Source organism: Glycine max, chromosome 6 (genome assembly GCF_000004515.6).
Source record: "Glycine max cultivar Williams 82 chromosome 6, Glycine_max_v4.0, whole genome shotgun sequence".
NCBI lineage: Eukaryota > Viridiplantae > Streptophyta > Magnoliopsida > Fabales > Fabaceae > Glycine > Glycine max.
Genome location: NC_038242.2, coordinates 6,291,721 through 6,317,492, shown reverse-complemented (window position 1 = coordinate 6,317,492; position 25,772 = coordinate 6,291,721). Strand labels below are relative to the sequence as shown.

The 25,772-nt window shown below is 34.0% G+C and overlaps 4 protein-coding genes across 5 annotated transcripts; 2 read left to right on the top strand and 2 right to left on the bottom strand.

Annotated features, from left to right (window-relative positions):
- Nucleotides 1-486: 486 nt before the first annotated feature.
- Nucleotides 487-4,526, top strand: LOC100786533 (eukaryotic translation initiation factor 3 subunit L). The gene is made up of 6 exons (XM_003526428.5): nt 487-1,478; nt 2,270-2,609; nt 3,241-3,389; nt 3,505-3,598; nt 4,093-4,164; nt 4,263-4,526. Exons 1-6 carry the CDS (start codon nt 628-630, stop codon nt 4,305-4,307), a joined length of 1,551 nt encoding a protein of 516 aa, XP_003526476.1. The 5' UTR covers nt 487-627; the 3' UTR covers nt 4,308-4,526.
- Nucleotides 4,527-6,227: 1,701 nt separating this feature from the next.
- On the top strand, nt 6,228-10,970 carry AAT (aspartate aminotransferase glyoxysomal isozyme AAT1 precursor). The gene is made up of 12 exons (NM_001250612.1): nt 6,228-6,585; nt 7,045-7,116; nt 7,331-7,392; nt 7,489-7,572; nt 7,666-7,765; nt 7,863-7,983; nt 8,093-8,256; nt 8,532-8,669; nt 8,881-9,002; nt 9,372-9,466; nt 9,770-9,890; nt 10,739-10,970. The coding sequence occupies exons 1-12, from the start codon at nt 6,379-6,381 to the stop codon at nt 10,821-10,823; spliced, it is 1,371 nt and encodes a 456-aa protein (NP_001237541.1). The 5' UTR covers nt 6,228-6,378; the 3' UTR covers nt 10,824-10,970.
- Nucleotides 10,971-11,930: 960 nt separating this feature from the next.
- Nucleotides 11,931-18,664, bottom strand: LOC100811335 (transcription factor MYB3R-1). 2 transcript variants are annotated; one of them, XM_003527778.5, is made up of 12 exons: nt 18,436-18,664; nt 17,471-17,670; nt 17,029-17,083; nt 16,580-16,637; nt 16,209-16,303; nt 15,965-16,068; nt 15,645-15,773; nt 13,834-15,568; nt 13,478-13,755; nt 13,022-13,136; nt 12,709-12,942; nt 11,931-12,282 (listed from the first exon to the last, which is right to left on the bottom strand). In XM_003527778.5, the coding sequence occupies exons 2-12, from the start codon at nt 17,545-17,547 to the stop codon at nt 12,163-12,165; spliced, it is 3,000 nt and encodes a 999-aa protein (XP_003527826.1). In that variant the 5' UTR covers nt 17,548-17,670; nt 18,436-18,664; the 3' UTR covers nt 11,931-12,162. The 2 variants fall into 2 exon arrangements, with proteins under 2 accessions (XP_003527826.1, XP_040872275.1); XM_041016341.1 differs by having other exon boundaries at nt 17,471-17,667.
- Nucleotides 18,665-20,816: 2,152 nt separating this feature from the next.
- Nucleotides 20,817-24,393, bottom strand: LOC100786016 (la protein 1). The gene is made up of 10 exons (XM_003526427.5): nt 24,123-24,393; nt 23,956-24,034; nt 23,694-23,843; nt 23,373-23,512; nt 22,807-22,955; nt 22,374-22,475; nt 21,908-22,295; nt 21,508-21,655; nt 21,144-21,222; nt 20,817-21,022 (listed from the first exon to the last, which is right to left on the bottom strand). Exons 1-10 carry the CDS (start codon nt 24,171-24,173, stop codon nt 20,926-20,928), a joined length of 1,383 nt encoding a protein of 460 aa, XP_003526475.1. The 5' UTR covers nt 24,174-24,393; the 3' UTR covers nt 20,817-20,925.
- Nucleotides 24,394-25,772: the final 1,379 nt, after the last annotated feature.

Below are 25,772 nucleotides of genomic sequence, written 5' to 3'. Positions count from 1 at the left end.
TATAAGTTTTTGGTTTGTTTTGAGTCAAAGTAGACCACCAGAGATTAAAGATTAATATTGCTTGCAGTTCGTGTTGTCATTAACCCAAGCAAATAATGTAAGTGTTTAAACATAATTCTATCTATTAAAATTTGAAAATTGATAATATCACACTAAAATTTACCTAAATGATGACCTTCATTACTATAAATGGACTTATGCACATTAAAATAAACTAAAATTGATATTCATACCATTACTTTTCTTACCCTATTGCTTACATGATGATAAAAATTAAGATACAATTACAAATTGTATTTCAATTCCAGTAAAAAAATTGTATTTAAATTTTTTTATGGTATTGTATTTCAATTTTTCACTTTATATTTTTGGAGAAATTTCCATATCTTTTTTATCCAACTTATTAAACTTTTGTAAGAAGCCAGAAGCCCAATACTTGTGACGGGCCTGAATAACCTTAATTGATTTAGAGCAGTTTATTCATTTTCTTTTTATTTTTTTGCTTCGGTAAAGAGCGTTAAACATACTCAGTTCCTCTCTGACTGTGTGCACGCAAACCCTAACCTAGTTCTTCTTCTGTCTCGGCACCTCTCTCCCCTCCCCTGAACCCTGTTCCATCCTCCAACCATGGCGAACCAAGACTTCGAAGAGCGCCAACAGCAGCAACAACCGCAGGAGCTAGGGTACGACCCGAACTTCGTCCCCGACTCGGTAAAATCCTTCGTGGTCCACCTCTACCGCCACATCCGCGAGAAGAACGTGTACGAGATCCACCAGATGTACGAGAGCTCCTTCCAGACCCTCTCGGAGCGTCTCTTCAAAGACACCCCCTGGCCCTCCGTGGACGCCGTCGCTCACTACGTCGACAACGACCACGTCTTCTGCCTCCTCTACCGCGAGATGTGGTTCCGCCACCTCTACGCCCGCCTCACTCCCACGCTCCGGCAGCGCATCGACTCGTGGGACAACTACTGCAGCCTCTTCCAGGTCGTCCTCCACGGCGTCGTCAACATGCAGCTCCCCAACCAGTGGCTATGGGACATGGTCGATGAGTTCGTCTACCAGTTCCAGAGCTTCTGCCAGTACAGGGCCAAGATGAAGAACAAGACCGAACAGGAAATTGCACTCCTGCGACAGTTCGACCAGGCGTGGAATGTTTTCGGTGTTCTCAACTTCCTCCAGGCGCTGGTGGAGAAGAGTGCTATTATTCAGATTCTGGAGCAGGAGAAGGAGGGGCTTGAGCAGTTTACCGCGACTGATGGGTATGATTACAACGGGGGGAGTAATGTGCTAAAGGTGTTAGGGTATTTTAGTATGGTGGGGTTGCTTAGGGTTCATTGTTTGTTGGGGGATTATCATACTGGGCTCAAGTGCTTGCTTCCTATTGATATTACTCAGCAAGGGGTTTATACTAGTGTTATTGGGAGTCACATCACCACTATTTATCACTATGGTTTCGCCAATCTCATGCTCCGCAGGTAATGTTTTTGTTTGTGAGTTTGTTTTTATATATAATCACATGGTGTTCTTGAATTGATAGCTTCACAATGCTATTGAATGGATTTGTTTTAGTCCTGAATCCTGATCGATGCTGGATGGTCGTTTGGGTGGGGTCATATGTTCCCATTGCTATTTGTAATTAAAGATTGTGGATGATGTCTCTTGCCTTAGCTTGTGAATAAAATTTTACCATTTGAAGCACCTTGTCCATTGTAATTGGCCTTCTTTTTTGCTAGCGTAGATTGGTAATGTTTATTCACCCAAAAAAGGATTGGTGGTTTTTTGTTGTGGGTTGTCGTGAAACTCCTCGTTGGACTATTAATTTGTCTTTGTTGTTTAAAATGGAATGGTTTCATTTTTGTAATTTTCTAATTATTCCACAGTCATATAAATTGAATTAATGAAATTAAATTTGTCTTGTTCCATCTCATAATAGCCATTTAGCCGAAACTGATCTACTTCTGTACTGAATTTCCTTAATTTGTTAAAAAAATAGAAATGGGTAAACACTCAACTATTCAGGAGTACTATGCACTTGCAATATTTCATCTTTTTAGAAGATCAGACCAATAATACAACATATTCCCCCGTGCATTGTTTTGGATAAAGTTTGCCGCATGTTGGCTTAAAATAATGCTCCATTTAAAAAGGCTGTTTTGAAGACTGTGTCTCTATTGAAGAATTCTATTCCTCAAGATGGTGTTTTTTATTATTATTTTCTCCTCTTATTTATCTCATTACATGGCCTAACCTGTAGCCTATTTTACAGATATGTGGAAGCAATTCGTGAATTTAACAAAATTCTCTTGTACATCTTTAAGACAAAGCAGTATCATCAGAAATCACCCCAATATGAGCAGATACTGAAGAAAAATGAACAAATGTATGCCTTGCTGGCAATTAGCCTTTCACTCTGCCCCCAAAGCAGGCTTGTTGATGAAACTGTGAACTCTCAGTTACGTGAGAAGTATGGTGAAAAGATGGTTAGAATGCAGAGATATGATGATGAGGCATTTGCTATCTATGATGAGCTCTTCTCGTATGCATGCCCCAAGTTCATTACCCCTTCAGCACCTAGTTTTGAGGAGCCTCTTGTAAATTACAATCAGGTATGCCTTTGATGCAATGTGGGTCACTAGAAAAGCATTTGGAGTGAGTGCATAGCCCCCCAAAACTTCAAATTTGAAGTTAGCTCCACTTAAACTGAAATTTGAAGTTCAAATTCTTTATTGAGCTAATAACTAATTTTTTTCTCCTTCCACAATCTTGATGGGTGAAGTTTTATCTGGTTAGGAATATCTATCCATCCCCTAAAAACTAAAAACTGCACACAGAAGAAGAGAACATGATCTACTAAACAATAGTCAACTGAGCAGTTAGTGAACTACATTGAAGTGAATTTTGGTATTTTAGAGTTCTTGTTATCATTGATTTCATTAAAGAGCATGCTAGATACCTTAATCTTTAGAGTGTGTATTTTCTGTATTTTATTATTTAATTTTTCAGTCAAGAATTTGATTTTTTTTATTTAATATTGGTATTCATTTTCATAATGTTGACCTTAGACTTCTATTTACACCTTGGGCCTTCTATGTTTATGGGTTCATTAAAGGCTTGCATTGATCTGGCAGACTTGCTCAACTTGTTAGAAATAATTGTTTGGATATTCTTTTTGCTCCCTTACATTCCCCCTTTTTCCAAGTGAAATTGTGAATAACTAAATGTTATTTGTTTTGTCAGGATGCCTATAGACTTCAGTTGAAACTGTTCCTTTATGAAGCAAAGCAACAACAGTTGCTATCAGGTGTCCGGACCTTCTTGAAAGTGTATTCAACAATCTCCCTCACAAAACTTGCAAGTTACATGGAAGTGGATGAACCCACCTTAAGGTTGCAAGACATCCAATTATTTTAGCATTCCCCTTGGTTATCAGGATTTTTTTTTATAAAATATAAATTGTGCATAAGCTTATTCATGCACTTCCGTTTTGATGCTTGGCCACAGGACTATCTTGATGACATACAAGCACAAGACACATGCTGTTGATAGTGATGGGAAAATTACATCCAATGCCGATTTAGATTTCTATATTAATGATGTAAGCTTGCTCACTATTTTCTCCTGAATATTCCTTTTCTCTTATTTCAAATGCTATTTGGGAATGTTAACAGATTTTCTGGGCCATTTTGGCATGAGTGTCCTTTTCAGTTGAATTTGTTTCTTTGATAATAATAGCATTTCCTTGCTCTCTAAGTCTTTGTTGATATAAGGATCAAGTCTGAGCTCAGACCACCAAATACATTACTGAGTCAGCAGTACACCAGTGATTGTCTTTTGATTAGTCTTACCATTTGTGTTTTAATTGACTTATGTTTTACTTTTATGTATATTAAGAATAATCCAAAGGCACAGGGGTGTCAGTGGTGAATGGACTCCCTGCTTGACTACCTTGTGCCAATGCTGTAAACATTGGACAAGGGGTTCATAGTGTCATGCAAAAGTTAGGTTTTTGGAATTGAACTGTATGGCAGTTCACCAGTTTCTATCTTGCCCAGGGCTGCAAATTCTGAACATCTTTCTCATTTCCTGCAGGACACAATTCATGTTATGGAGTCTAAGCCTGCCAAACGTTATGGGGATTACTTTTTGCGTCAGATTGTCAAGGTATGCTTATAATGCATTCTGTTGCATAATTTTCATATTTGCTAAGATTTCTTCCTGTTTCCTTGTATGTGACCATTTTGTTGTGTTTTGTTTTGCAGCTTGAAGGGGTGATCAATGAGATGGACGGTATAAAGCTAGAGTGAGTTACTGCCTATAAGATGCTAAAGGATTTGGTAGTATTCCGTTGTGGGTTTCCCTTTCTACTTGCTCTCCAGGCGGAGTTTTTGCTGAGGAGTCTGTTTTGAGGTGGAGGATGTAGTTAGCTTTCTACATGTAATTCTAAAATTTTCTTTCCCCGACTTGGTTTTACGAATTAACTTACCCATTTATTGTTTCAAAAGAGGGCTTACAGAAGTTAATAATTCTTCATGTGTGTTGCTCGATTTGATTCATGATTTATTATATAGCTTTAACACTTTTGTCCGTCTCCCAGCAAGTTAGATTGTACTAGTATAGATTATGCAATAATTTCCCGGCGAAATAAATTGATATCTGAGCGAGATCAAAAACCAAACAGGGCTCTCAAATCCTATATTATTTGGATAAATTTTAGGAGAAGTAACTAAATTGATTTTTTTTATAAATAAAATTAAATGATCCAAGTTTATGATATCAAAATAGGATTATATTTAGATACGGAAAAGGACTGAGGTGACATTCGACTCAAGCTTAAATTAAGGTCTAAACCTAAATGAGGGAGGGACTTAAGGATTCAGGTTGTTGCTTGAGGTGACATCTAACTCAGTTCAAAGTGAAACCCAAACCTAGATAAAAGGGCATGTGAATCAAAATGGTGACACATCCAACTTAGGCTTGAAGTAATGTTCAATGAGGGCATGAGAAGCAAGATCATTGTCGAAGTTAGGAATAATCCTATGCAAAGTATATGAGGATCGAGATCATACTTCAAACTTCAAACTGACAACTTAAAGACAATGTGAGTTGTATGAGTCATGTCCCATAGAAGTCACATAGACCTTGAGAGTTTAGGCCCTTGCATTATGATGTCAAGCGAAGGTATCATGGTCGACTCAAATACTTGACTGTGTAAGGTGCTTATCACAACACCTAACTTAGTTCGAAAGGGATTAACATTAACCTAGTTTAGAAGGTTTGGTCAAGATTAACAATTATATACAGGCTATTAATGTTTACCTAACTTATGTAAATGACATGACATTTTAAATTTATCTTGTTAACAATTAATGATAAATTACAAAGTTTCTTGATTTGATTTTTTTAAAATAGAACTGAAATTAATATTTTTATGCAGTTCATGATAATACATTAACAAAAATGGATATGAAATATGCTACTAGGGTGAACTCAAAAAAGAAGAAAACAAAACCACTTTCTTGATAATATTTGTAGTGCTTCTAAAAAAACATTTCTTTAAGAAATATTGTAAAGTATTTCTTTTAAGGCTTATACTATATTATTCTTTTTATAATATATAAGAGTGTATGTATTAGTATAGTTTATTTAAAATATATTATAAAATCTATTTTAATATAATTTTTATTTTAAAATGTTATGGTTTATTTATAGATAATATCTAAATATACATAATTATATAATATAATTTGATCTCTGTCCAAAGCATTGATAAAGTCATGATCGAACTAGATTTATGTCCAAAAGATTAACTTTAATTAAAATATTCTTTCGTGAGTCGTGAAGGTCAATCTAGTCAAGTGCCACCAATACTATCATTCTTTTTAAATGACGAAAGCTACAGAAAATTTTATATATTCATATTCCTACTACTCAGCTTTGTTATTACAATATAAAATATGTTTTTTAAAAAATAAAAATAAAATATATGTGCTGTCACCTTGCACGGTGTTAATTTCAATGACTAGTTATAATATAATAATAGGTTATGTTAGAAGATGGTATGTATCACGCTTTTATTGCATCGAGAAAGTAGAAGCGACGAACAGTAGCGAAGAAAGCGATAAGGAGACCCACCGACTAAACGATGATACAAGCGGTGACATTTCAATCGCCATCCATTACATATTAATACTCCATTTGATAATAGTAGCGAAGAAAAAACAAACTCATTCTTCTTACATAATAGGGGAAGGAGAAGAAAAAAAATGAAATAAGAAAAACTCAACTTTGTAATTCGTGGAGGGAATACTTTTCCATTACGCACGCACTTTAATTACAGACGAGAAAATTATAATTAATAGTAATACAGACAGCAGCATGCGCCCACCGGTTATTCTCAAAACTACCACCTCTCTTTTGGATTCTTCTTCTTCTTCACCACCCTGTGATCGCAGACTCAACACTCTCGCTAGACACTTCCTTCCGCAAATGGCTTCTCACGACAGCATCTCCGCTTCTCCAACCTCCGCTTCTGATTCCGTCTTCAATCACCTCGTTCGTGCTCCCGAAGATCCTATCCTCGGGGTACTATTTTCTTCTCGCATCACTCTTTATTTATTCTATTTCATAACTATTATATAACGCTTGACACGAGATCGCGATTTCCTCCTCTTTTTTTCTCTTCTTTTCTTTTCGTTCTCCGAGTTTCTAAGATCTCGCTCTCAACGATCTATAGATCATTTGAGTGACTTTTTTTTTGGATGATTATGATTATTCGATATTAATTTTGTTTACTGAATCTAGGTATGGATTGATTATTGTGCAAATTCATTGTTTCCTTGCGTGATCTTAAGCTCTGATTATGTTTACGTATGAATTTCGAAGCCGCACGACACCTTTTGCCTGTGTCTTGTTGCGTTGCGTTTGAGAATTAGTTCACGTAAATTTTACACCGAAGCGGTTAATCTTGAGCTACTTTCATACGAAACGTTATCAGTTTTTGCTCCGTTTTATTGACTCTCGTTGCGTGTTTGAAAAAAATAGGTAACTGTCGCTTATAACAAAGATCCAAGTCCAGTTAAGCTCAACTTGGGAGTTGGTGCTTACCGAACTGAGGTGAGAGTGATATTTGGTTACACTTTTGTTTGTTTCTTACTAGATTATGTTAATTCATAAATATAATCGGTAGTTAAATTTAATTTGGTTTCTGAAAATGCTAGCGGATGAATCATGAGAATGTCCTGTTGTAATGTAACTAACAATTATCGAATATAATCCTTCCACTGGAAACTTGTGAGTTTTACTAATACTGTGAATTGTTCCGTTCCAGGAAGGAAAACCTCTTGTTTTGAATGTAGTGAGGCGAGTTGAACAGCAACTCATAAATGACGTGTTAGTACCTCACTATAAATATACTTTCTTTCTTCTCATTTCCGGTGACATTATGCTCTGAACTTTTTATGATGTTCTGTTCTGCATTATTTTCAGGTCACGCAACAAGGAATATATTCCGATCGTTGGGCTTGCTGATTTTAATAAATTGAGTGCTAAGCTTATTTTTGGGGCTGACAGGTTAATAATAGAAACAAAATCAGTGGTTTCTTGTTTGTAAAGATTTTTCCTAATCAGTACCTAATTGTTTATGTTTTACATTTTTTGTCATAGCCCTGCTATTCAAGACAACAGGGTTACCACTGTTCAATGCTTGTCTGGAACTGGTTCTTTAAGAGTTGGGGGTGAATTTTTGGCTAAACACTATCACCAAGTAAAGTGCTTTGTCCTTGACTTTTTTGTCCTCCTTTTTAACCGATGTTAATTTAATGATCCCACCTTAACATTTTTTACTGCACTTGTCAATTCAGCGGACTATATACTTGCCAACACCAACTTGGGGCAATCACCCGAAGGTTTTCAACTTAGCAGGCTTGTCTGTCAAAACATACCGCTACTATGCTCCAGCAACACGAGGACTTGACTTTCAAGGTTGTAAATTATTGTATCAAGCTGTGAAGTGTCTGTTACTTATTGTATCATGATCAATTTCATATTCATCAAGTTTATTTAATGTTATTTTTCCCTCTGTTCCTTACAGGACTTCTGGAAGACCTTGGTTCTGCTCCATCTGGATCTATTGTTTTGCTACATGCATGCGCACATAACCCCACTGGTGTGGATCCAACCCTTGAGCAATGGGAGCAGATTAGGCAGCTAATAAGATCAAAAGCTTTGTTACCTTTCTTTGACAGTGCTTATCAGGTAAGCCCCCTTTTGCTTGCAACTAACTTCTTGCTTCTCACCATTGTGAAATTTGTGTGTGTGCATTAAAATTACAAATCCGTCCACTTGAAATCTCTTGAATCCTGGTGTTTTGCACCGGCAGAAGAAATCAAACTTTGAGTGCTTAGCTTCCTTTTTCTTGGCATTTTCCCTGGTGGTTCATGTCCACAGAAGAATTTATCTTTACTATGTCTCAGATGCCTATTCTTTGATTAAAAACATATTTTTTTAAACTATCATTTTTTGTTCTAAAGGGTTTTGCTAGTGGAAGTCTAGATGCAGATGCCCAACCTGTTCGTTTGTTTGTTGCTGATGGAGGCGAATTGCTGGTAGCACAAAGCTATGCAAAGAATCTGGGTCTTTATGGGGAACGTGTTGGCGCCTTAAGCATTGTAAGAACTTCAAAGCATTAAATGGAGAGAATGAAGTTTTTTATTAGTGACGATAATTGAATTATGCATGTTTTTTGTCCCATTGAATCTTGTTATTTTCTTTGTATCCTAAGGGAAGATAGTGTACTTTACACTTTTATTTTTCTTTGATGACAGAAGCTTCTAGTGATTTGATAAGTTGCCCTAATTTTTTTAAAATAAACTCACCTAGGTCTGCAAGTCAGCTGATGTTGCAAGCAGGGTTGAGAGCCAGCTGAAGCTAGTGATTAGGCCCATGTACTCAAGTCCTCCCATTCATGGTGCATCCATTGTGGCTGCCATTCTCAAGGACCGGTAATGAGCCAAGCTTCTGCTTTCCTAAGATGAACTACACAAAGAAGGATTTGTTGTTGACTATCTTATTATTCTTTCCCCACTTCTTTTTTTTCTGATGAATGCTAGTCTTGAATGGTAGTGTCAAGTGGTAATGAATTTGATGGTTGTAACTACTTTGGTATTTATAGAGGCCATTCTTCCAATATATGTTTGATTAGAAGGGAGATTATACTGAGCATTGTCTTTATCCAAGATGATGATTTTCCTGGTTGTGATTGCTTCGTCATATATATTGAATACTGCCTAGGAGGTGTTCTTAGTACACATTCTTTTGCTAGGTGACTTTTTTCTGTTAAAATTTCCCACTTGTCTTTGCTTCTCTTTCAGGAATTTGTTCAATGACTGGACTATTGAGTTGAAGGCAATGGCTGATCGCATCATCAGTATGCGCCAAGAACTTTTCGATGCTTTATGTTCCAGAGGTCAGCGTCTACAAAGTTCTTTTTATAATTCCTTTAGTTTTGTCTTTGTGGATGGATCTGTATCCTTTTTTTTTCTTTTTTATGCTTTTCATTTCTGAGGTCAGCCTCTACTGAGTTCCTTTTTCAATTCCTTAAGTTTTGTCTTTTTGGATGGATCTGTATCATTATTGTTGCACTTGCACTAGTACGCAAGAAGCTATTAATTGTTTGATCATTCTTTACTATCTTACTCTGTTCTTTCTAGTTTTCTGTTTTTGTGATACGTTTATTTCAGTTATATTGATTTCTCCTTTAACTGGTCAGGCACACCTGGCGATTGGAGTCACATTATCAAACAGATTGGAATGTTTACTTTCACTGGATTGAATGCGGAACAAGTTTCCTTCATGACTAAAGAGTTCCATATATACATGACATCTGATGGGTAAGATACTCTATTTATTATGACTTCATTGAATGAGTTCAAATGAATATGATACGCATTCTCTTTTCTGCATATTCTATGCTCCAGTCAATTGTGAATATGGCAGCAATGCTCCTTGTTATCTTGCTTACCATGTATTTGTCTAATTCTTTTCCGGTGTAAAATAAACATGAAGTTGAATATGTCCCATGATGAGAGGTTACATTTTTTGAAACCCTTTTTGATGCAGGATAATAGAAAGAAGGGGGGAAAATAGTCATTACACGAATAGTAGCTATACCACTTAAAGCAAAGAACTATTATTTTACTTACTGTATACTTGAATTTGAATGCTTCACAGTAGCTAGTTTAGGTCTATATATATATATATATATATATATATATATGCCTCTTTCACCTAACTTTTCCTAACACTAAGGAACAAGATAATAGAACTTAACAACTTGACTAAATCATCTTTACCAGAAGGAATAAACCTAAAACAAACATTGTCAGATAAACAACTAAGTATCCTAGCAACCATTGTCTAAACAAATATTATTCCATATCAATTCTTCCCCTCTTGGAAGAAAACTTGTCCCCGAGTTAGATTTATCTTCTTGGAATTTGGATGATAAAAAGAAATGTCAACTATGTTGAACACGTTTTTCAGCAAATCTACTACATAGGCATTGTCATTAATTTTCTTCAGGATATGATTTATATAAATAGACACAGACACATATTTTAGTTATGGATAATAAAGAGAAATGTCAATTATGTTGAACACGTGTTTGACAACCCTTATATATAGTTATGCTTTTATGCCGAAATTCCAAATGACTTAACATGCACGGTTTGTTTTGCAGGAGGATTAGCATGGCTGGTCTGAGTTCCAAAACTGTCCCACTTCTGGCGGATGCGATACATGCAGCTGTAACCCGAGTTGTCTAAAACATGTTGACAACAGTTTTCAACATGCTCCCTAGTCCCTATAGGAGAACTTCCATTATTTTTGTTTAATAATTGTCAACATCAACAATGAAACCTTTTATTTGATGTGAGATTTTTAAAGGAAACTTTTCTGCCTACCGGGCTCCATCCAGAGATTTAGCATTATAACATTTTTATTCCGTTTCCCAATGTGGCATGATCAAATGTTTCTTAGGGGGATTTTTTTTTCCGAGGGTCCTTGTTGGAAAGAAACAAACATCCGATGGATTAGTTTAAACTCAAATGTGGCGAGATAGATTTGTGGTGGGGTGTGTGAAACGGAATGTCTAAATCATACTATTAGAAAGACTCGGGATGTCATATGGAACCAAGTATTATGAATAAATATAATGTAAATATGAGAATGGTGCACGAGTGAATATCTCCGATAAGATTAAGAATGAGTTTATCAGAGAAAAAGGATAAAGTGACATTGAGAAAAACCGGTGGTTCAGAGATGAGTAGAGAAAGAGTATATTGGATGTTCAATACTTCTATACTTCTATCATCAGAGGTTGAGAGAAAGTACGAAAATATTTATAAGAGTATTGACCATTCATTTCATGTTAAGGTTGTTAGAAGGAAGTGTTTAACTTAATTTTTTTCTGCTAAGTCTTGTCCTAGAAAGTACTTTTTTAGGGTACTTAGCCATTGGTTGAACACCAATCAGCTCCTTTAACTCAAAAGACTCAAGGAACATTCCTCAACTGAGTGAACTAATGAGATCAATAGACAACCCAGAAAGAAAGCCAATGACTTTTATCTTCTTTTATTCGTGAGAATCAAATATAATGTAGGAAATTTATAATAACGTTGCACTTATATAAGTAGTAATAACGACAAACTTAATCAAATAATTTATCCTATTTTTAATCAACTCGCATAGCAATTGCGTTCTTGATATTAAAATATGATGACTTAAAAAATTTGATAATTCATTTATAATAATATTATTTTATCATTGTAATACGATTTATAAAGAGCAAGATTTTGAGATTTCTTGCTCTTTCACCTACCTCCATAGCTGTTTGTAATTGTAGGTGCTGACTGTCGCGGACAATTGGTAAGAGAAAAAAAATATAACCCAAGAAGAATGTTATAAATCATCTCATGTGTATTTGCTTACTATAGAGGTGACAAATTAAGAATCAAGAATCGTCACAAGCTTAAATAGAATTTTTTGTTACAATTACAAATTCAAGTCTTATCACTATATAAGATAGATAAAAAAAAATAGTAAACTATATATAAAATATACTTGGAGATGAAGGCTTTATAGCATTTCGGTGCAAACGATCAACTATCTACAGCCCTTCAACAAATACGAAGAAGGGCTTGAAAAGTTCTTAGCTGAGGATTTGCTGCTATCACCTCGGACCGGAGTTCCACATTCGCTGAAGTCAAGTACACGTCGCTCCACCTGCAAACATATAATTTCCTTTAAGCATAAGAAAATAACTGCAGTGCAGGGATCCTGAAATCTCCAATGGCTCAAATCTTTTAAGCTTATGCTTTTTAAAGTGAAAAATAAAATTATTAGTGAAGATTTTGTGTGTCACTTTTAACACCGGAAAGGGGGATGGAATTCAGCTGCAGCTTTGTTTCTAAACAGACACACATAATAAACCACTTATAGTTTTAACTAGGATAGTTGTGTTTCTCCTTGATGGTGAAATATTATGATATCTATATTCTAAATATGTTATTTGTGTTTCTCTTGCCACATGATGAAATATATAGATCTACATATGCTTCAGCTTTCAAGAAAAACTTAAGGGATAGGACTTATGGGAAAGGATCAAGTGAATATGTCGATCAAAGGACAATGGACTAAGTTAAGCTTTACCAGAGCACTTGAAGCCAACTGACAATGGTTCCCATGCTGATTATGAGCATCGATATGTTCCTGATCTTCATCCCTGTCGTTTCTGGAAGCATCTTTTGGTAATGCCTTAGGAGTCTCATTTCCCAGAATCTCTTGAGCGCTGGCATATTGAGCCGCAGTTTGTTCACTGATCTGTTTCATCAACCCGATTGCATCATAGCTTCTGTCACCAGGGCTCATGAAATACCCAAAATCCTGTAAAAATGCTCTGTTTTTATTGTGGTGAATTAAAATCTACTTCAAGAAAATTATTATCCAACAGAACCTACAGTACCTCAATTGTAATTTCAGTATCAATCCTGGGGCTGGACAAAAAAGTGTTCATGAACCAAGGAGATTTCCATGCTGAAGGTGATTCAATGCTTTTCCTAAAAGGTGTTCCACCAAATCTGAAATCAAACAAGCAGTTGTCAGAACCACAGTGAGTTGACACTGAATAATTTGAAAATTAAAGCAAAAGGTCAATGGCAACAATTGTCATTAGAGTTCAAAACGTTGCAAATAACAAAAACTAGATAAATGAATATTTCAAGTGCCGCATAACGGGAGAACTTTCCATTGCAGCAGCTTAAACTATTAACAGTAACATCAAATAAGGTTAAATGGATGAAGCCTCACTCCTTATTGGAGGTTGATCAAATAACTCGGCCTTGTTAATAAAAACCCAAATAAATAATGGAAAATGGAAACAGTTAGCAAATGATAATGTAATTAGTTTGAAGAAAATTACATGTTACATGTTTCAAGACCACCATCGTTTCCAATGTGATCACCCGAATTCTCCCCCGGGCCTGATGAACTGATAGACTGTACACAAGTAACAGCAACTGAAAGTCTTTCATGCTCCTTTACCCAAGCAGATGGTGAGTTAATCCTTGAGCATGGATTTTTTTTAGTTCTAGCGCTTAAACTAATTTTTTTTTCTGATTTCAAATTAACCTGATCAGGTGAATACAGTAACAGATCATTCCTATCATGTTCAACCAAAATTCCAGATGGTTGTTGCACCTGACAAAAAAAAATAACGGCATAAGTAAATATTTACAAATTTCGATTAACAGCTTATTACAAGAGAATAATACTTACAATTTCAGCAGCAGCACTAGCATCATTCTTTATCTCAGAATCAACATCAAGAGGTTGCTGCTTAATTTTATCCAGAGAATTGTTATCACCCGAATCGTCTTCTGATTTTTTGTCGTTCAAAATTGCAGACTTGTTTTTATCCTCTACTTGTTCCACTTTAACAGCTTGTCCACAATTCTGTTTATCACCTTCAACAGAGGTACCAGAGTCCCTCTTTTGCATTGAAGATGCAGGAAGCAAATCTGCTCCCTGAGTCTCATTGTCATCAAACATGACATCCAATCGGGAAAAGTTTTTTATCAAGGTTGATGTCATTTCAATCTCAAGTCTCTTGTCAATTCTTTTATCTGATAGTGGAGATAAAAGGTCTCGGTTTCGTTTCTTTAATATAGATGGTGTACCTGTGAAGGTTTTAGCCGCACTTTTTAACAAAGCATCAGGACTATCATCACGAGAAGGTGAGTCCCATAATCTAAAAGGAGTTAGGTCCATATTCATAGAAGACATCATAAATTGGCGGATACCTAGGGGACTGAATTCCTGCTGCATATCACCCCCAGATTGTATAAGATCACAGCTTAAGAAAGGAATGTCCAAGCTTGGAAAGCGGGGAGGTTCATAACATAGGGCACCTTTGTCCTCCTGTTCTGTAAGCATATTTGGCTTTTCATCCGTTGGATAGGAAGTTTGCTTAGCGTCTGATCCACAGCCAAAACTATTTACAGGGACCAATTTTGAATCACCTTTCACAACATCTGATGGCTCTTGCATTTCTGTGCTGTCTATCCTATGGATACAAGGAGAACTGGACAAGTCATTAGCATAAATTATGTTGTCCTGTGTTCTGGAGACAAACTGCTGATCCTCAGACCCAACCAACTGATTGGCTTCGGCTGTATATGTATACGTCAACCTATCACCAGCAGAAGAAACTACTGATGGGACAGATGGTAATGATGACTGACAAAGAAATGAGGTACATCCTGACAAGTTAACCATGTTTACACCTTTACTGTAATCTCCAGAAGAAAAGCATTCATCACTTATTGCTTCTGAAAATAGGATTCTGCAACATTCATCATCAGACATCAACATGTGTTCTGGTTTAACAGATGTAGGTCCCATGGTCGTTGCAACACCTAACCCCATCGAAGTCTGAAACGGAACATTCACAATGTTGTGATTTTCACTAGGAGCTACGCAATCATTTTGCATCTGTGATGATTCCTGCCCAAAGTCCAGTGAGGAAATATTGGTCAAGTCAAGTAAATCAAGCTGGCAGTCCCCGTTTGAGGAATTTCTAGGTTTGTGTGAATATTTCTGTTCAATGAATTGAGAAGTGCAAATCTCTTGGCCAGCCATGTCTTGAAGGGATGCAGTTACTTCATCCAGAGACACATAATATGGCTCTGAACAGGATGCTTGACTAGGTTCTTCACTTGGTCTGTATTCCTCTCCTGTTTGTAAAACAACACTGCTCATATCTCTGGCTGATGAAAAGTGACCAGCATTAGCTGACTCCTGGCTACACTGTGAAACTTCCTCTCCTTCAGTTCCCCTGGGACCATTATCATCTCCACTCTGCTGCAACCTCGAAGAGATGGAAGCAATAGGTTGATTCGGATTTCCAACAAGTGGTACATTTTGTAACTGAGTAAGCAGGCCTGATGCCAAGTAAGAATCCAATTTTTTTTTTACAGAACTATTCCAATGGTTTTTTATAGAATTGTCTGTCCTGTTGCCACATAAGCACAAGTAATTCAATATGTGTATTTACCTTCCAAAAAAGAAGGAACTCAATATGTATTTACCTTCCAGGCAATAACTTCGCTAATTCTGCCCATCTGTTCCCATAAATCTGATGTGCGCGTATGAGAGCCAACTCCTCTTCCTGCGTCCATGCTTCCTTATTTATAGTAGGATTAAGATGATTATGCCACCTATACATTTTACAAATTATATAAGTGAGAATTAACTACATCTATCGAAATTCTCCAATATGATATGAGGCAATAAGAATAAAGGTAATCTGAATAAAATATTTTATTATTATACTCTAATTTATCACAAAAGATGCATTAATGATGCTAGTGGCTTACGCAAAGCAATAGAAATCCAATAGCCTCCATACCTTTCTCGACATTGCTTACCAATACGTCCAGGTAAGTGTTGTGCGATAGTAGACCACTTTTTAGGTCCATATCTATTCACCAAATCAATAATTATTTCATCCTCCTGTTTGCATTCAGATTCGATAGATGACTTCACATTAGATGTGTAAACAGAAAAATTATACATTCTAATATTACATCAAAATAAATACTAACATGTAGAGATAAGATCAGCACGGGCAAGAAATGGAAAGTAGAGATTACCTCTTTAGACCATGGACCTTTGACAAGTTCTGGATTTAAGACTTTCTGCCACCTATGCAAGCATTGTACATCAGTTCTATCCTTGAAACACTCAGCTACATACAAATTCGGCAATCAGAACAGGTCACATAACAAAATATTGCATAATTAGTTTGGGTAAATTAAAAGTGCTTAATATGTCTCTGTGTGTATGTGAGAAATAGAGTAGAAATACCAAACTGGTGGAGGGGACCAAAATATTGAACCCCATGAAACGTAGTCCTTTTTCCCCCAATTTATATCTCCCCGTTAAGCATATTAAATTTCAAGCATATAACTTAATAAAATTGGAAATGCACACTATATAAGTGGGTCTGCTACCAAAATAGTACCTATTTTTTTCCAGTTCTTTCCTTTGAAACGCTGAACAGCCTTCCGCAAAATCTCGTCCTGCAAAAACAAAACACATGAATATCACCAAATAATATACAATATAATTATCAATCAAACTTTATATCCTAGAAGCTCTTAACTCTTAAAGTTCTAAATGCACAAACATATCAAAAATATTAAAAAAAATGTATTATGACCATTTTTTGTGGTAACAAAATTCAAAAAAATAAACTATAACTGATTGTAAGTAAACATATTTTTTACATGCAAAATTCATTTGAATAAGTCGTAAACATGCTTAGTTTCACCAGTTACAGAATTTTATAGTACAATTAAAACATTACCAGTCTATAAATAGATAAATTTAAAAAAAAAAAGTGTAGCACAAGCAAAACATTACCATATTTCCAAAAATGAAATATGTTTTAAGTGCTTAAAAAAAACTCACCTCTTCAGGTGTCCATTGTCCTTTGGTAGAGCGCCTTGTAGGGCCAGTAGTCCTCCTACATATATGTATTTCACCGTAAGAAAAAACTCACTTCATTGTGTTCATAGAAACAATTTACTAAGGTTATCTACAAAGGTTTCTTTTGTCTTTCTTTATTTTTATATGTGAAACATTATTTGTTCAAGAGAAAGGACAGGACACAGAGAGAGCAAGAATAAAGTTGGAACATAAAAAATTTATTAGGAAATTAATAAATTATTTTTAAAAAGATAGCATGTAACAGCTCCACTTATAAACATGTCAATTGTTAAGTGTTGAACTAGAGAGAAACAGGCTAAACACCAGTATAATTTCACTTCACTCACGTATCACGCTAATGCTAAAGGCCTTCATAATATTAAAAGAACGAATGTAATTAAACAGAGATGATTTTAAGAATTACCCATTAAGAGCTCTAATTTTCTGAACACCTTCTATCACCACATCTGATGCAGCAGGGATTGTCTGGTCACCTTCCATAGTTTGTTGGCAGATAACTAAAATAGAATACCCCAATTCCCACTGGACTGCAATTCTCTCTCCAGTTGCTTCTCCAAATCATTATAATCCCTCCCTCAATTAAGAGATCCCATGAACAAACTTCTGCAAACAAACACAGGAATCAGGAGAAGTTAAAAGCAAAAATAGAAAGAAAAAAAAAAGAATCAAAGATTTTTTTTCTCAACCAAACAATCGGAGAAAAGAATATTCAAAATTTTCAAAAAATCACATTATATCTCCATTTCTGAAGATTTACCACTTCGATCACACGAGTCAACATCTAACTTATCCACCAATAGCTCAATTACATAATTCGATACTAAAATTACAGTGGATGAAGACTAATTGACATTTTCAACATCACAAACATGATTTTTAAAATTAAAAAAGAAAAAAAAAACACACACACACACACACAGCAATTCAAATTAAAGTTGTCAAAAACTCAAAATCCAATAAAGATTCCTAAAATTCCACAGCGATCAGGATCGAAGGTAAGAAAACATGATTTTAAGAACAGAATTTTTTCATTAACCAAAAAACATCACCATTTTTGAAGCTCGACCGCTTGCACCACACAAGCTACATCCACCATCAACCACTAGCCCAATTACATAATTCGTTACTAGAATCTCAGTCGAAGAGGACAAATTCAAACTTTCAAAATCACAAACATGATTTTAAAATTAAAATAATAGAAGAAGAAGAAAAAAGACAGAGCAATTCAAATTAAAGTTGTTCAAAAACTCGGAATCCAATAAGGATTCGTAAAATTCCTCGCCTAACAAGATCAAAGTTAAGAAAAGACAATTTGAAGATCGGAGAACGAACACGAAGATGCAAATGTGACCGTTAAGGATATCTCACCGGACTGAGCTTCAGAGAAAGATTGATAATAGACGAAGCTGAAGCGATCGAAACGGTGCGCATTTGCAGATCCACACGCGAGCGATGGCGAAGTAAACAAGATCTGCAAATGCACATCAACCACCACACAACCCAGAATAGAAGAATGGAAGGAAAAGAAAACAAAAGAGAGAAAAAGAGTTAAATTAAACGGTCCTCGTCTCTATTCAAACATAAAGGGGCGGACTCTTGCGTTTCAAACCCTATGCTTAAAGCTCGAACATCTTTGGCATATAAAAGGTTCAGATCTCGACACGTCGGATAAATGTTTCCATCTCGGCACGGTAGCGTACATTTTTTTCGAAAAGTACAACGGGCAAGTTTTATTTTTAAAAAATATACTATTCTGTTCTCTCTCTCTCTCTTTTTTCTTTCTTTCTTCAAATTTATACTCATTGTTTTATTTATTTAGAGTGATCCTGCTTTTTTTTTTACAATAAAGATAAAGCTAGCTACTACTATTAGTAATATTAAAATTACATTTAATGAGAATAAAAATTTACATTAAAGGTAAAGATAGCTATTATTACTCTTAGTGCTATTAAATTTACATTTAATAAGCATTAAAAATCAAATCTTTTTTAAAATTAGTCGATCTTACGTTTCACGACGGTTAATGTAATTCTGATACAAGAAAACGGTTGAAAGAATTTACTATATCTTTTTTTTTTTATCAAAATTTACCATATCTTTTATTCTTTTATTCATGCATTTAATACATACTTCAAAAAATAGTATAGCATCAGAATAAAATTTTAATTTTTACATAAAAATTAAAATGATTAAAGATTTGAAACTTCGGTTATTTTTAAAGTAGAGTTTATCGTAAAATAATAGACAAGTTTTTTAGAAGAAAAGAAAGCTGACAAATAAATATTGTATCAAGAAAATACCAATAAGTATATCGTGGCGAAGTGCGTAGAAATATTGAAAAAGGTTTATATCAAAAGAGATGGATGAACTAACTTTGAAATATTTCAATTGAACTAATTGTTCTTTAATGCTAATAATAGTAGTTTCATGTTAACTAAGATTGTGTTAATAGTCAAAGATAGTTTGATACTCATTTTAGATATGCCTCAGAAATCCGAACGCAACATGGGAAATATCAAACATGGCATATGTGATTGTCGCGTTTATTCCTGTTTAATACCAACAAATTTACACATAAACAGATCAATTAGTATATCATTCAAATTGACCATATAATTTGAGTCAATGATAGGCTACTGTTCGAATACTTCTTAAGTTTTATTCTTATACAACCAAAGTTAACTGGGTCTTGTTATTCAATGTTTATTAAATAAAGAATTAATATTTTAAAAGTGTTAAAATTACATTAAGATACACTCGAAATTATTTTAAGAATACACTAATGGTTCTTTTTAATAAATTTTTTTTCCATATTTCTTAATTAATGTTCTTATAATATTAGTTATCAGTGGCAAATTAATTTTGGAGAACTAATTTTATAGAATTTTGTCAAATAAAGCATTTTTATTTGAAATTATGATTATTAAGTGCATTAATGATTTTAATAAATTCTGTTTTTAAAAAAATTAACATATACTTTTTTAAGATAATTATATCATTTTAGATATGCCTTGATTTAAATGTCCTCTTTATCAAAATTAAAAGATTTTTTTTTCAAAATTTTCTCATTCTATTTTTGGTATTTTTAATAAATAAAATAAGAGAATTATATAATAAAAAAATTATTCTCTCAAAACTAGGAGTACTCAGGATCCTTTATACAATAATTATTTCAAAATCGACTCACAACTAGTTTGATTTTTACTAATTTTAATTCAAGTCACAGTAATCTTATTTCGTAATGTTTATATTTTTTAATTATTTTAGTGTACAACTTAATTTTATATTTTTTATTATATTCTTACATATGTTTTGAGATGTTTTAAAGTGTGAACATTCAATTTTCCATCGACACTCTGTTTTCCTTCTATCTTTGATCGTTTGTCTTTTCCTTCCTAGTGACACTCTTTTTTTGCAAAAATATTTTTTTCCATAAGTTTAAAAAAACAAAGTATTTTTCCACCTCAGATTTTACTTATTACCCCCAACAATATACACCATTATTAGACATTGATACCGCATATCGTACTCTATTCTCTACAATTCAATGAATAGAATTGCAAGAAACAACAAAAGGTGAAAATAATGTCTTAGGGTTATATAATTTTTTTTTTTGTTTTTTGGGCTTTTAGTTATCAACTTTTTATCGAATCATCTACTCTGCGATATTCTAATCCATAATTAGGTTCAGTATGAACCACACAAACAATAGACTGAATAGAGAGAAATAAATGGCATGCGATAAATTATAAATTATAAAGAAATATTGCAAGTAATGATAATGTGCCATGTTACAACGAACCATAAAATCAAAACTTGAGTATATATTAGGGGATAATACATCAGGCAACCAACCCATTATGCAGCATCAACTTTCTGAGCCTTATTTCGGCGATCTCTAGACCCGTTATCTCTAGAGCGTGCATGTTTGCCCCCTCTACCATGCCATCCTCCCCTGCAAAGAGAGATATAATTAATTTAAGTTCCACCTTTTTATGAGCATCCAACAACACAGTAAAAAAGTATAGACAATTGCTAAAGTCAAATTCACGGCATCGTTGAATCCAGTCACGTACCTTCCCTGCTTATTCTTAAATTCACGGTGCTTGCCTTGATTACCACGAAGCAGGTTCCAGTATTCTTTTTCGGCCTCACCTGTGATCACCATAACAAATAAAAGTGGCTCTCAACTTAACCCGATCCAATTTTCACTGTCAGAAGATACCACTTTGGTACTAATCTCAGCTACTGTTCTCTCCCATATCCAAATCCCTTTCCTCCTAGTTAAGAGGTTTTGTTCATCGAGTGCAATATTTTTTTCAATTTAAATAGAGTACATTGGAAACTGATTATGAGAAATAGTATTTTAAGCCCACAAACGAAATCCAAACAAAAATTAGATAACTGTTTAAGAAAAAAAGAAATTGAAGTAGAACTAACCAGTCACTGGATCTAGAATAGCAATATAATTCTTTACAACCAAGCCATCCTTTTCTGAAATAACTGCAGCAGCACGTGCTTTCTGAGCAGCTTCAGTTTCTTCAAAGCGAATGTATCCTGACTCTGCTCCAATCTTGAAATCAATGTACTAAGCAGGAAATCAAGAGTATTTAATCAATTAAGAAAGTTTGACAATTTCAGTTACAGGAATCTAACTGCCATCAGGGTAATCAAACAAATCCAAAAAAGAAATGTATCCTCCTTCCAGAAACAGTAAAACAAACTCCAGGGGGAGAGGGTGATAGTTATAACTTATAATAGACAGCTGCAAAACCTAGAACAAACATTTAACAGAAGGCGTACGGTTCTACAGGCTGGAGGAAGGAGGAAACCCGATTACCTTCACTGTACCAAATTTCTCAAAGACACTCTTCAAATCCTCACGTGAGACAACATCCATGTTGTCCTTGTAAGCAGCGGCAGAAAATTTTCCACCAGCTTGTCGTTTCTTGTCTTCACCTTCGGTTACCTTTCCTTCTTTCATCCCATTGTTTTCTTCACTTTCAGTTTCCTTTGCTTCTTTCGTCTCAGAGTTTTCTTCATCATCGCCAACATTTTCTGTTACCATTTGGTCATTTTCTCCTGAAGTAATTTCAGAGTGGGGGTTTTCATCTGTTTTGGAGACAACACTATTGTCCTTGGCTTGTTGGTCAACACCATTTTGTTCTGAAGGAATTTCATCTGAAATGCTCTTTAGTTTGAAGGCAATAATTAAGCCTTTAGGGTAGCTGTTATGAAATTGAATGAAAACTATCAGTTTCTATATGTACTTTCTTTTGGGCGATTAAAAGTTGGTAGCTTCTTACTCTTCTTCTACATTTGTGTTATTCTGCTGATTTGAACCCACAGGTGGACGAGATTTTTTATAATCTTCTAGTTCTTTTTCTCTATCTGCATCAAAGTCCTTCCTGAATTGGGCAAATATAATCAGACGGTCTCAAATACCAAAATTCTCAAACTTAGTAACACAAGCACAAGTTACAAGCAGCAATGAAGTGAATTTAAATTCTTCATAAAACTATGCCAGGAGAACTTGGCACCAACGGAACTCCTTTTATTTATATTTTTCAGAAATATAGAGAATAAATGTGCAATTCTTATTGCAATACTTTCTTTAACATAAAGGAACCCCTCATAGCACATATTTTAGAAATTATTTTAAGAAGCCAAATATTTGACCTTTTTTTAATATAATTAATTTCAGGTTCAGGTGTTGGGAGGCTATAAGAATTTTCTTACTTTGGTTTTAATTCTAACTCAGCCCCAGCATATACCAATTTTTCCTTCATGACCTTTTCTACATCTTCCTCTGAAGAAAATTCTACAAGAGCAGTGCCACAGAAGAACTTTTTGTCTCCAACATGATGGGGAAGCCGGACACTATTAACCTGAAACCCCAAAATATATATATAATATAAATTTAAATTAGAAAGAAAGGAGCTCACACAAAATACTTCGCACTTAAAGAACTATCAGCTAGACAACACGGATTGTCTACTCATTGAAAGTAATACATACTACATAAATCTAAAGCACTCAAAAATTAACCAGAGGAATACAATGTCATGGTTTATCTTTAAATGATGCATAATGTCCTAAGTGTATGAGAAGCATTTTGTATATAGTCTTAATTCCCTGTCAATCAAGAACATTAAGAAACTTCTTTCATGCAGTTTTGACTCCAGTTGGCTCACACCATACATTAACAACTCGGATAAGTAAAAGAAACACAGTGCTTTTTAACTCAAAAGTTAGCATGTAAATCATGATACAGGTCCCGGACTCCCCAGTGTTAATATTATTACCTTGGCATATTGACCAAAGAGTTTCTCCACATCTTCAAGCTTCAGATCATGTTCAAATGGCGATACAGCAAGTGTTCTTATCTCCACCTGCTCAACCTCTTCTAGCTTTGGAAGTTCAGTTTTCCTGCCAACTTTTTTCCCTGAAACATACAAATAAAAAAGAAGGAAAAACCCAGGATATAATTAATCATTCTTCATTTAACCTATGAACATACAAAAATAAACATTTGAGTGACAACTAAACAGCAAATAAGTTCATTTATGACGAATTCATCTCTCAATCACCAAAAAACAAAAAGAACCTGAGCTTAGTAAACTAACCATCTTCGGAGACCTTGAGTGTAGCTGAATTTCTCAAAGTTTGAGCAACAGCATTCACGGTATCTTGGGCCACTTCTTCGGGCTTTACATCACCCAAATTAAGGTGCTTTCGCATTCGATTAAACGAGCAAATCAGCGCCAAACTAATCACTGTGAGACCACAGTCAAGGCCAACAATGAAAAATTCAAATTACTCTACAAAAGCGCTACACTTAAAATAAATAAATAAATAAGAACAGTTAATACTGAAGAACAAGGATACTGCCATCTTCGCTTTCAGTGATACTATTCCTCATGAAACCATCGGTGAGAAGGTTGCTATCGCCGAAATAAAACTCAACCTGAGCCAAAAAGAAAAAACTCGAAAATTGAATGATCATAGAAAAATAAAAGTTGAAATAGAAAGCAAGATTGGAGTATGAGTGATACCTGTCGTATGACTTTCTTAGTTGTTTCTTCGTCTAACGATTGCGTTGCCATTGATGAGTGCAGAGTCGCCGAGAGAGAAAGAGAGAGGGTTTAGGGTTTTTGCAAAGTACGTTGCACTCTGGGCTTTAAAGTATGGTGTTTCTTTTGTAATTTTAAAAGCTCAGTTTAGATTAGAAATTAGAAATAATATAAACACGAAATATGGGGGGATAAAGATAACTGAATGTACTACGCCACTACGCACTCCAACTCCAAACCGACAGCGTCCACTTTTTTTTCAACAAATTAAAGGAGAGATGAGAATGAAATTTATCTCTTTCAAAACGAATAAATGTATGTACAAAATAAATAAATAAAGTGTATATTTGCTGTTAATTTTAATAAACGTACTTTATAATATAAATCATTTTTAAATTCATAATAAATATTTTTATTTTATTTTATGTATTTATTCACCTTAAAAGAATCAAATTCATAGAACTGAGTTGGTTATATAAAGTTTGAGCTTAACTTTTCGGGGAAAAAATATGCATTGTCGGTGTAATTTTTAAATAATTAGAAATCATCCATAATATAACTTTTAATATAATTATTAAATAGATAACAAGTATATTATATACACATTTCATGAGTCAATATTATTTAATAAGAAGCAAGAATATCAAAACTAATGTTTTTCAATAAATTCTAATCAATTACATGTGTATTTAAAAGAGAATGACGTCAACCTTCATCTCTATTAATTAATCATGTGTTAGGTTTCACATAAATAGAGTATACTAGAACAAAAATAACAATTTTTCATTGTTTGAGAAGAGAAGAGAAAATCTTTCTTTTTTGACTTAAATGTAATTTAGTTCTCTTTTTTTTTTTTTAATCCGCGATCTTTAATTCTTTTATTTTTTAATTGAAACATTTTATATTCCATTTTTTTAAAAATTATATTTTATTTTTCATATTTTTTAATTGAGACATTTTGTCTCTTACTTTAAAAAATTTGTAAATTTAATCCTCTTTCTTAATTTCAAACTTGATTATCTATGTTATTAATTCTTTTTTTTAATAAATTAAATTTATTAGCAATTAAATATTTTAAAAAAAAAATTGTCATGTGAATAATAAATAAACATGTATCAATTCATGTTTACACAATACATAAATCTACCTTTGAAATTGATTATAAAGACTAAAATTATGATTTATTTTAAAAGTGAGAAACGAAATGTCAATTAAAAAATAAGAAAATAAAATGACAAACTTTTAAAAATTGACTGATAAAATTTATCAATTAATAAAATAAGAGATTAAAATGATAGATTTGAGAAAATAAAAGAAATAAAAATGTATTTTAGCATTTTAAAAAAGAAAATCATATAAAAAAATTGTTTGTCCAAAAATATTCTTTTTTTTTGTATAGAAAGTTTGGAAGTGAACGAAAGAACAAAATTTCATTTCCGTTTGGAGTGGTTTTCTATTTTCAATTTTGAAAATTGTTAAACCAAAATCAGTTTAGTTTCAGTTTTTTTTTTGTTTTTAGTTTTAAAAAATCGTTGCAAATTAAAGATAAATAAAATGAGTTAAATATTCCATCTTATCTCTCTTGATTATGAAATAATACAATATAAGAAAAAATATTGACAAATAAAATAA

Bases quoted from the DNA above. Each gene is read 5' to 3' on its own strand.
- LOC100786533 (XM_003526428.5), top strand. From the start codon at position 628: ATGGCGAACCAAGACTTCGAAGAGCGCCAACAGCAGCAACAACCGCAG. The intron at 1,479-2,269 runs GTAATGTTTTTG...CCTATTTTACAG, and splicing joins GCCAATCTCATGCTCCGCAG to ATATGTGGAAGCAATTCGTG. The intron at 3,599-4,092 runs GTAAGCTTGCTC...CATTTCCTGCAG, and splicing joins TAGATTTCTATATTAATGAT to GACACAATTCATGTTATGGA.
- AAT (NM_001250612.1), top strand. From the start codon at position 6,379: ATGCGCCCACCGGTTATTCTCAAAACTACCACCTCTCTTTTGGATTCT. The intron at 7,984-8,092 runs GTTGTAAATTAT...TGTTCCTTACAG, and splicing joins ACGAGGACTTGACTTTCAAG to GACTTCTGGAAGACCTTGGT. The intron at 8,257-8,531 runs GTAAGCCCCCTT...TTTGTTCTAAAG, and splicing joins TCTTTGACAGTGCTTATCAG to GGTTTTGCTAGTGGAAGTCT.
- LOC100811335 (XM_003527778.5), bottom strand. From the start codon at position 17,547: ATGGAAGGTGACCAGACAATCCCTGCTGCATCAGATGTGGTGATAGAA. The intron at 17,084-17,470 runs GTAATTCTTAAA...ACATATATGTAG, and splicing joins AAAATTAGAGCTCTTAATGG to GAGGACTACTGGCCCTACAA. The intron at 16,304-16,579 runs GTACTATTTTGG...ATTTGTATGTAG, and splicing joins AAAGAACTGGAAAAAAATAG to CTGAGTGTTTCAAGGATAGA.
- LOC100786016 (XM_003526427.5), bottom strand. From the start codon at position 24,173: ATGGCAACGCAATCGTTAGACGAAGAAACAACTAAGAAAGTCATACGA. The intron at 23,844-23,955 runs GTATCCTTGTTC...GTGGTCTCACAG, and splicing joins CACTGAAAGCGAAGATGGCA to TGATTAGTTTGGCGCTGATT. The intron at 21,023-21,143 runs GTACGTGACTGG...CTCTCTTTGCAG, and splicing joins TTTAAGAATAAGCAGGGAAG to GGGAGGATGGCATGGTAGAG.